Here is an 11373-nt window from a genome sequence, read left to right as displayed (position 1 = left end):
AGTAGCTGGGGTCGAGCAAGGATCTAAGCTTTAACTAACATCAGAGACATTAAAATTGGAACTGCAATTTTTTTTTTAATTTGTTTTGACCGGTCCTGGTTTTGCAGCTTTCATGTTTTCTAGATTTCAGCACAGTTGGAAAGTGAAAAGAATCTGGAAACCTGGAGGTGTGAGGTTGCCTAACCTGGGGACAACGCTGGTTATTCATGACATTGCTACAGGGCCGATAGGAGCACTATCACACCCATAATTCCCATTGACTTTAATGGAAGTGTCTGTGGGGGAGTGCCCTGATCAGCACTATCCCTCAATGTGGTGGTGATGATTCTGTACTGTATAGGGTTGCAAAATCAGGCACTTAACAAAGATGCTCTGATGAACCCTGTGACTTTACAGCATCCCGCTGGTATCTCCTGTTATATGTTAACTCTATCACTGCCAGAGGGTGTCTACAAGAAGCCGGTAGACATGGTGTAGTAGATAAATGGATAAACGTTTAACCCACTGACATCATTTATGATATCAAACATAGTTGCTGCATGTTTTATGTCCTGGTGCTTTTAACAGCATTTGTATATCATTTTAAGCACAATTGCCGTAACTTTGTTGGGTCACACTGCAAACCAGAACGTCACATGCTTTATTTATAAATAGGCACATTTAGTAAAGAGGCATATTGCATCAATTTAGCTTCTGCTTCCCTTGCTGGGGATGAATACATTACAACCACAGAGCATTTTTTATTTTAACACACAACGAGAACAAATGAACCCAGCCTCTCATAAAACATGCAACAAACGGGTTGGAATGCCTTTGTACACTAATATTTCCCTTTTTTTGATCAGCTACCAAGTATTTGATGCTTGATCTGCATAAACAAGCCTCCCCTGCATGAGCAAGAAGCAATTTGTGAATTAGACATCCCTTGCACTGCTCTCCAAGCTTACAAGAAGAAGGGGGAAAAAACAACATGAAATCAATACACCAGAAGCCGGATTGTGTTAGAGTAAAAGAATAATGCTGCCCTTAAGTGTCAATCAAGGTGTGTTGTAACACTACAGGCTAAAGCAAATCCCAGCCCACCTCACTACACTGGGCAGCAGAGACGGGGAGGAGGAGGGGGGAGCATGACACTCTTGCAGTTTATTCCAAGCCAACAGGGGTTTAGGAGAGGAGAAGCACCACAGCTTCTATGCAAGACCTAGGTACCTTTTTATAAGCGGCCTCTCCTTTTTAGACCTGCTAGTCACGGTCTGGGAGAAAGGGACTGGCCTTACCAGGCTCCTCCCAGGCACAGGATCCTCTGAATCATGTACATGCTGGATTAGTGGTAGAGTGAGAGACTGGGGGGGGGGAGAGAGAGGCTTGTATCTGTGTTAACTCTACACACTTTCCTTGGTCAGAGTGGGAACCAGAAGACTTTTGACTTGAGAAGGAATCAGATCTCTTTTATTTTCCTTTATATTCCCCCCCCCCCCCCCCCCAGCTGCAGATCTGCTTGGATGGGCTTTCTTTTTCTTCCCCCATTTATAACACTGTTACACTGAGTGTTGGAAAGATATTGTCCTGGCTAAGGTGAAATATGGTAATTCCGTGGATGTTGCAGTTCTTGTAAACCACAAGCATTGCAGAAGCAGCCGCAGCAGCAGCAGCAGGCGGAGAGGAGGTGACAATGAAAGGGAAATGATTTGATCAGTGGTTCCTGAGAACGGGTGGCAGTGTTAGGTGGTCTTCAGGAGGGAGATTGGATTGAATTAAAGACACAAACTTGATTATTATTTTTTTTGCATCCCTCATCAATCTTCATCTTGGAGGAAAACAAGAAAGAATCTATCACATCTTGGATGTACCATCGGCAAGTTATCCTCACCACATCTCACCATGAGCTCAGTTACAGGGAATAAAGAGAGGGTCGCAGTCACATCTAGGAGCAGAAAATATGGGGTAAGAAGATTTGTTGTGTCACAATCAAGGGATTTGCACACGTTTACATCCCTGCATAGGTGCATCGATGGGTGACTGAGCAATCCATTGCAATAGCACCCACCTTTTAATCCATAAAATGATGCAGACAGATACCCATACATAGGCATCTTGTGGTAAACATGCACCTTTCCACACACTGCTGTGCAACATATAATCTCATTGTTTTGTGCCATTAACAAAAGGTTTTTTTTTTTTTGTTTTTTTTTATTAATTTTTTTCCACCTCCCCCCAAACTTTGTCATAACCGTTTTAAGAACAAAACATTCTCACACGTTTCTGTTTGGCTTCACCTTCATATTTAACAAGACTTGTAGCATCACATCGGTTTTTATTGGCGTTGACAACTGAGTCCAGGGCAGCTGGTAAAATGTGTGGAACATCATAGTGTCAATTTTACATCAGCTGTATCACTGAACAGATATGTCATATATAAGGTTAACATGTGTGTGTATATATATATATATATATATATATATATATATATATATATATATATATATATATATATATATATATATATATATATATATATATATAGCCAATTAAAATATATATATATACACACGCACATATCCACAAACACATATACATGTATGTAATGGATGAGATATCAGGAGATATCAGGCAAACACAACCCTCCCATTCCTTCACAGAGACATTTTTGGCACCTAATGTATGATTTTACACCGCCTACAGAGACAGACAGCTAAGGGCAGATGCCCCCCCCCCACCCCCCCATAGATGTTCATGAGCTGTACCTTTGACTCCTCTCCTAGAAGACTTCTATACATACATACTGTATATAATCTTTAGCTCTTGTCGATCCACTGCTGGATGAATACCTCCCCAATTTTATATATATATATATATATATATGTATTGTATTGTATGTCTTTATTTATATAGCTCCAAAAGTGTACTCAGCGCTTCACAAAGAATACAGTCCAGGTATATATATATATATGTGTGTGTGTGTGTATGTGTATATATATATAATATATATATATATATATATATATATATATATATATATATATATATATATAATCACACTCAGCCAATGCTAGCGAGATAGCAGGGACAAGGATACATTTCTCTCAAACCTAGAGAGACAACCGTGACACCGATAGCACTTTCCCCATCCTCAGAAACATTGGGGACTGTTCTCTCCTTGTTCCAGAGTCATCAGGGCATCATACCGTGTACACCCTCCCAAGAGGCTCCGGACACACTTACCCCTCATTACTGGTCGAGAGAACGTATAAAGGGGATGATGATATATATCGCAGCTCTTTACATAGAAGTATTAGGCATGCACATGTACCACTCACTCGTTCTCAGAGATTTGTCAGACAGGGATGCTTACTTTGACACCACCTTTATACAAAGAAGCAGAGACACATATACCTCTCATCTAGAGATGTGCAAATGTCTTACAATGTGGTTTGCTACATTTTTCTCATTGTCACAAATAAGTTTGCGTTTTCTGGAAATTTAGCGAATATCCATCTTGCTCAAAAATTTCACCAATTCACCAGATTGTCACCACTTTTTGGCAGATTTTTTCTCTCGAAATGGCAGTTTATAAAGGGTCATGTGACTTGCATTTAGGGTTGTGCAACCTGCACGTTGACATTTAAAGGAGCAATCCATGAAATATCCTACATGTGCTTTTTTTTTTTTTAATCAGTTCTACAGTATTAGGTAATACTTACTATTTTTTTTAAATTTTAAAATCCAACCCGTAATGCCATTTTTAATTAGCTTTACTATACTGAGCATCTTTTGATTTAAATAGCAGGCTTTAGCCCTCCTCCCCCGCAGTGCAAGATCTCTAACACTTTCCTGTTGTGATCATTTGTTGCCAATATTCCCAGCAGTTTGAGCTGCAAACTGTAACAATAGATAATGTTACCTTAGTAATATAAGAATACATGGTAGCTGCTGGGTTAGGCTATGTCCATAGCAGGGGAAGCCGCGCTGAGCCGCGCGGACACTCCGCGCTGAGCCCCTGCATCCTCAATGAGGATGTCTTTAGAGGGGGCTCACCCGAGCGTCCGCAGGCGTGCTGAGGCGTTGGAACTTTCAGCCGACAGCAGTGCCTGTTTCTCAGCGCGCTGTCAGCCGAAAACCTCCAATCACAGCAAAGCAGCGTCAACGTCACGGCGCGTTGATGTCGGTGCGTCGCGGGCTATTGGCCCAGCGACGTCACTGCCCCGCCTCCCCCCACCCCCGATCGCGCACGCTGGCTCGCCTGCCAGTCCAAGGGATCGCTCCTGCCCGGGCAGGCGAGCTTCAGCGTCAGCGCGGAGGAGCGCGGGCTGAGGCTCTATGGACGTAGCCATACACTGACTGAAGGATTGATTGAAACTGAAAGGCAGCCATTTAGTGAACCCTGGGAAGCAAGATCTTTGCTGATCGATCACGGAAGAACCAATCGATCGGCAGCTTAGGTAATTCGTTTTCAATAAAGGGAATAAAAGGCTGCATATAGCAAAGCAAAAACACACACACACACACACATATATATATATATATTTGTTAAGCTGCTTGGGCTGTCTCTTTAATGCTTGGAAAAATGTTGTGTGGCAAAGGAAAAAAAGGGCACATTTCACCTGATTGACCATTGATGAGATTCACAACATTTTGCACATCTCTACTCTCATCCTTGTAACACTGGAACCACTGCTGTCTATATACAGTACCTCTCAGTTGCTATGCAGAGCAAGTATTAAAGGGATACACACTAATCAACTGCTAACCTGGAACATCCTCATGAATTACTCAATCTTATAATTATATACTGATGATGTGACAGACTCAACCACTTCCCTGCTTTTGGGAACCAGTAAAACATTGCTTTGCAATGTACAGATTGTATATTCCTATGGCTGCTAAGGGAGCTTTCCAGCAGGGACTGTAACACACTGCCAAGCACTGCACTGCAGGACTCCCGTGAACTGAAAGGGGATTCATCTCTGATTCATGTCAGAAAAACATCACGGTTTAGATATCCAGGGAAAATAATCTGCAGTGAGGAGGAGCTCTGGAAAGTAAGAGGTGGTCACACAGGATCTTTGCACAACATTATTGGTGGATTGACTGAAAGTTAAATGGGGAAGACAAGGGCTAGCATTTAGGGTGGCAATATTAATAATAAAGCTCCAAAAAGATTTGTAAAAATACTTACATAGCACTCTGACGAACACAATGCTGGACACATTAGAACAATACAATCACACACAAAAAATGTTACACTCATAGTTTTGGTGCCCCAAGCACCAGGATATAAAGTGACTTATCCTAAGCCATGCACAGTTTGAAACTAATTTCGGGGAATTTGAATTGGGATGGCAAATCTTCACACACCTTTGCAGAAAGTACCCAGGAGTCGGCTTACCATGTGGTTCAGAATGAGTAGAGCTTCAGTGAACATATTAGAATGGCAAAGCCAATGAGCATGAGCTCTGCAGTTACATTACCAATGATTGCAGTAATGACGATGAGCACATTCACATGAGTAAATCATGCAGAAAGGCCAAGAAGTACAGTGCGTTCTGACAACATGATAATACTGAACACCAGGGCTGAGATTCTCATATTGTTTTGGGACGAGTACACCGCAGGCAGTTTGTTTTTCATATATATGACAACATTGCTTTTTTTGACACCCTTCATGTCAAAGCCAAGGCCGCGATTACAGTGGCCGCGTGCGTGCGCGCACACGACATTCTGTGCCGCGAGTACGAATGTGTGTTCCTCAATGTGGCCGCCCATAGTGCGCGCGAGCGCTGCAGAGCGACCACGCGATTTTTGAAAATGCAAATTAATATTTTTTTCCGCCACGCCTCCCCATCGACCTTCAGCCTCAGTGCATGTTTCGCACGAGCGACAGGCCCGCGTGACGTTATGCGCTCCGTCGCACGCGGCAACAATATTCGCAGCCTAAGTACACTTCAAGAAGAGACCTGTGAGGTTTCAAAAATGAAGTGTGAAATAGCACCCTTACCAGGCCTGCCTCTTTAATTGTATATAAGGATAATCCTGCTACAGTAATTACAGATAGGGGTATCCCTTCCCATAGTAGCCGTTTATTGATGGTTAGATGGGCCCTAATTATATTCATCTTTAAAGTACACAACTCACAATGTCACATTCAGTTTTTTTCTGAGGCACTATGGGGATATTGTCTATTGCACATGTGTAGGCATCTGATCGATGTGCGGTGAAAAAAAGCAGTGGTACTGTGCCTGATGTCAAGAAATTGTAAACTTGTTCAATAGTGCGACACCATTTGTTGTACATTATTCTAGAAAAGTTTATATCCTATTTGTATAATATTGAAAAACATAAACAAAAGGAGACTTTTTAAATAAAAAATCTTATTTATTTAAAAAAGGAAAGTTGAATAGTTTAGTGAATAAAAAAGAAAGTCATGTCCTGGGACTCTAAATAAAAAAGTAGTGGTACTCCATACATCCTGGAGCTATTGCACTTTAGGGGTTATTCATTAACCTGCGATAGAGCCAATCAGTGAGCTATCGCACATCAAATCTTGTCGACTTTAGATTTATTTGCACCATGTTTGTGTTTTCCACCCCTTTGTTTCCACTCCTGTGTTTTGTTTTTGCACAGGCGACATTTTTACTTTTAATTAAGGAAGCACCTTCTCTGCACCTCCTCAATATCCAGGCTATTTAATTTATTTACACTTTACCCGTTGGGTCTTATGTCTTTCAGGTGAATGAGGTGTGTTCCCCCACAAAATCGTCTGCCCCCTTCTCTCCGGAGAGCTGGTATAGAAAAGCCTATGAGGAGTCCCGGGCCGGTGGCAGACCCGCTCCTGAAGGGGCAGGATCCATCCCAGGCTCTTCGGGGACCCCGTCCCCTGTTTCGGGCACTTCATCCCCTGGCTCGTTCTCTGGCTCTCCTGGCACAACATCCCCCGGGATCGGCAACAGCTCTCCAGGTTCTCTAGGAGGGTCGCCGGGATTTGGCACAGGTTCCCCCGGCTCTGGCAGTGGAGGAGGCTCATCACCCGGGTCTGACAGGGGTGTGTGGTGTGAAAATTGCAATGCCCGTCTGGTGGAGCTGAAGAGGCAAGCTCTGAAACTGCTGCTGCCGGGACCCCACTCCAGCAAGGTAAGAAATGGTCCCTACTGTGTGGGAGGGGGGAATCAGGAGGTGCTATGCAAAACTCATCAATGGTCAAGGTGATGTCAGTGGAGCTGATACAGAGGGTTTTTGTGTATGGGGATATCAAAGGAACTCAGGCAATAAGATGATGTTTCTAAGGCAACTGCTGCATTTTGGTTAAAGAAAATGACAAAATATGCTTTGTGATTTGTTTTATGGAATTGAAGGTATGGGTGATGCTAAGTGGCCTTACACAAAGGGCTAATTAGCTGATGCTAGGAAGTCTAGTGCAAGGTTATTTCAAGGGAGTCCGAGACAAAAAGATGTCGTGAAGATCAATATAACTGAGGCTAGTGCAAGAAAACTCCCATGGTGCAGATAAAAGGTCATCATCTTCTAGATGGGCTCTAGAGCAAACTGTTCCCAAGTGATCTGATTTTAAGCAATGTATCATAATGGGATGTTGATTAATGCATTGGGATTAGAGCTGGCCAAATTTGTTTTGTGAATTTGAATTGGCTGGTTCGTTTGTTCTGCTGATTTCAGCGATCCGTGTCAAAAAGGACGAATCGCGTTTAGCAGATTATTTTTTAAAAATTATTATTACCAATACACTCGGCGGATTCCGCAACCTGTGGACGGATTTGTGGAATCCAATCCGCGGATTCAGAAATCTGTTGGTGGATTCTTAAGACTCCGCGAGCGGATTGCTGAATCCGTGGGTTGGATTCCACAAATCCGTCCACAGGTTGAATCCAATGGCGGATTTTGAAGAATCCGCACGGATTGAAACCGCCCAGATCCATTTGCAGATTTTACACCGCAAAACGGATTTTGGGGGTAACCTCACGCAACATCCGGGTAACGGAGTTGGGCGGATTCGCCCATCTCTAATTGGGATGAGGGACTATTAAAGGAGTGAAAGCAAAGCTATCCACTTCCTTACTGGTAGCAGCATTGAGTTTGGAAATTCAGTGCAGACATGACCAATGCAAAGCAATGGAATGCAAGCATGTGTACTACCAGATCTGAATTGGACCTCTGCAAGAATTGCATGTCAATTCTGGTACCTGTGAGACCACGTAGGTGGAATATTTTAACAAGGGACCTCTGTGCTTCCAAAAGCTCAAGATAATGTATTATTAGTTAACCTTATAATTGCCAGAGAGGCTGCAATGCATTGGGTTTTTTTTCCTTTACGTTGCAGCCTCTTCGGACAACAAATGGATTAATAGGGTTAGTGGAGCGTAATTCTTATGTAATGAGACACTCAGAATTCCTGTAAGGCAAAGTTGAGCTCTTCTGTATTGTAAGAATTCTGTTAGTGAGACATCCAATGATTGCATTAGATCAGTATTCCCCAACCTTTTTTACATTGTGCACCCCCTGCTAGAAAATATTTGTTCCGCGAACCTCTAATTAATAAATCTTATTGTCTACTCATCAGACTATTGCTAACAAAACTGTTTAACCGATCCCAGGCAGTATATTGTCCTGAGCTCGTGGGTACAACACATACTTAATAAGGCCCCAAACTGCACCTCAGTGTGTGCAGATAGCATGGGTGGTCTAACTGTCAATCACTGCAGGAGCTTCCGAAGTCACGCCCCACAATGCCTTGCTGCTGTGGATGCAAAGCATTGTGGGGTGCAACTTTGGACGCTCCCGCTGTAGTTTACCGCTATACCACCCCACACTAAGGTGCAGTTTCAATGTGTGCAGTCTCCAACACGGGCCCAAAAGCCCACTATACTGCCTGAGATCCGCCATGACATATTTTTGGGGATGAACCCCTTGGAGACACATCACGAACCCCTAGGGGTTCCCGGACCACCCTGTTGGGAATTACTGTATTAGAGGTTCTTGTAACATTGATGATCCATTTGCTGTAAGAGGGGTCAGCGGTGCATTGCTCTGCAAGGCAGACCTGTCTGGCTGAGAAACTGTAACTTAGTGTAAATCTGATGTACTGTTAAAAACGTAATTGAAAGGTAAAACTAGTGTTTCAAATTACAATATAAGATACACTCACCTGTGGGATTATGGAACGGGACAGGTGAGAAGAGCAAATGAAGAGAACCTGAGCCAGGAAGATTTTGGTAAAGATTTTGTGCTGAATTAATTGGTCAGTGTCTTGCATTATAATGTTCAGCAAATGAAAGGAATCAAATATTGTACAAATATAGTGTTTGGGCCCCTGAGCTCCACCATGCTATTTTTTTTTAGCTCGGAACCCCCCTGGTTACTAGTAATGGCTGTCCAATAGGAAGCTGCAAATAATAACATTGTTGCTTCCTATTGGCCCTCGGGACACTTGACTGCTATTTTGTTACAACTACAGGGGGGGGGGGGGTACTGGTAACTTTACTTGCAGGATTCTGAGAAACTGCGGCCTGGGAGAGTCACTGGAGCTAAAAACATCCCAATTTATTTCCTGGGGACCCTGGTGTGAATCGAAATGCACAGTGTTTTTCTTAGGGGCTAGTTAAGGTTCATATGTAAACTAGAAAAGAATGTTGCATCATTCTATCTTAATTTCAGGGCACAATAGCAAAGACGTGTTACAAAATCACAGTGACGCCTATTTTTTCAAGAATCCCTACAAATAGTTCAAATATTTCTCTGACATAGAAAATGTCCAGAGGATTTCATAATAAAGTATGCTATGAGGAATACAAATTAGAAGTATAGGCAGTAAGTAAAAAAAAAAGATGACAGACGGTGGAACTGCATCGTTAAGGAATAAAAATACCAGCCTGCATCTAGTGTAATGAAATGCACAAAAATGCAATGCAATTGTATCTGAAGTAGGGTGACGTAAGGCAAGGGGATCAAAAGCATTTGTTGGCCAAGAGCTGTCATCAGAGGTACTATGCGAGTTAATGTTAGTTACTTATGTAAAGCACTGTTGTCCAAAATAGCTGGAGCAATGGTTTTCAAAGTTCGTTGGATTAACAAACGCTATAATTATAACGTTCTGCAGAACCTCAACCCTCTTTAATAGCGCGTCTGAGGTCAGATACATTGTAAGGAACCCCCACCCTCTCTTACAGTGTGTCTAAGATCAGATACATTGTAAGGAACCCTCACCCTCTCTTACAGTGTGTCTAAGATCAGATGCATTGTAAGGAACCCTCACCCTCTCTTACAGTGTGTCTAAGATCAGATGCATTGTAAATTCTTCTGTATTTGGTACAATTTTCAAGTGACCTGAAAATTGCAGGAAACCCTTTAGGGATGCCCGGGGACCCAAGAGTTCCTCTGAACCTCTGTTGAAAAACACTGAGCTAGACAGTGAAATAGTACTGTATTTGATGCTTTTTAACGCCGGAGCAGTCAGTGTGATGCATGGCATAATACAACGAGGTCTTGCAAGGTACAGCAGAAGAGGAGGGCCCAGCATTGTTTAGCATTGCAAAATACATGTTAAGGTTAATCAATGTGTACAGGCTTTCAGGTCAAAGTATTAAACATTACTGTAGCTAGATCGACCAATGCCAACTCTATCCTACATGGGAGGGGATTCAGAAAACCATGATTGTTGCGATTCCGATTGGCGCTATTGTGCACTTGTGAATCTACGCCAAAGTGCTTTCTAGACGCACTTGCAATTAAAAATGAAAAAAAATTCACTCTGAAATGCGTAGAATGTAAGCGGATGCTGCACTAGAATTCATATGTCCTACGCATCTGAGAGTAAAAAAAAATGATGTACACTACCTTTAAGGGATCAGAGATAACCAACACAGAAAGTCTTTAGGAAACGTGACGCAAGTCGCACTATTCCTAATACATAAGCCTGCGCCAAGATGCAAATGTTCTCCGCCCTAAGTCCACCCGCTTGCTCGATAAATTCCTCATCTTGTCGCAGACAGACACAGACATACCCAAAAATGGCGCAAATAAGATTGATAAACATTGACATGACCGGCCGCAGATATATTTAAAGTTGCCATAAAAGAATGACTGTGCTCCTAAATTTCAGCGTTGATAGATGGAGCCCTTTGTTTTTGACACACTATTGTCTGAACCATGATTTCTGAAACGTTATCGTACCGCAGACCACTTCTATGTTACTCATTGTTTGGCGTACCGCCATTTTAACTACCAGCTCTGTTTATTCACATACTACGATATACATGTATTTATTACATACATTTTAAAAACACGGGACCTATATAGAAAAATCAGTGTCTTAGAAATATGTGAAATATGTTAAATATGATCACACTAAGGGGCTTATTCTATATC

The 11373-nt window shown here is 42.4% G+C and overlaps 1 protein-coding gene and 1 long non-coding RNA gene across 2 annotated transcripts in view; one reads left to right on the top strand and one right to left on the bottom strand.

The window, feature by feature from the left end:
* Positions 1-889: 889 nt before the first annotated feature.
* The window catches only part of KIF26B (kinesin family member 26B), a 408717-nt gene continuing 398233 nt past the window's right edge, over positions 890-11373 (top strand). The window contains exons 1-2 of the mRNA XM_075597078.1: positions 890-1944; positions 6727-7128. Of these exons, the coding sequence (XP_075453193.1) occupies positions 1882-1944; positions 6727-7128 (465 nt within the window). The 5' untranslated portion in view covers positions 890-1881. The remainder of the gene's footprint in view (positions 1945-6726; positions 7129-11373) is intronic.
* Positions 1527-5462, bottom strand: LOC142493302 (uncharacterized). The gene is made up of 2 exons (XR_012801070.1): positions 5356-5462; positions 1527-1924 (listed from the first exon to the last, which is right to left on the bottom strand). It is a non-coding gene; the product is annotated as an uncharacterized LOC142493302 (long non-coding RNA).

The sequence above is a fragment of the Ascaphus truei genome, chromosome 4 (genome assembly GCF_040206685.1).
Source record: "Ascaphus truei isolate aAscTru1 chromosome 4, aAscTru1.hap1, whole genome shotgun sequence".
Classification (NCBI taxonomy): Eukaryota; Metazoa; Chordata; class Amphibia; order Anura; family Ascaphidae; genus Ascaphus; species Ascaphus truei.
Note: the sequence above shows the minus strand (reverse complement) of the source record. Positions and strands in the feature narration are given on the sequence as shown.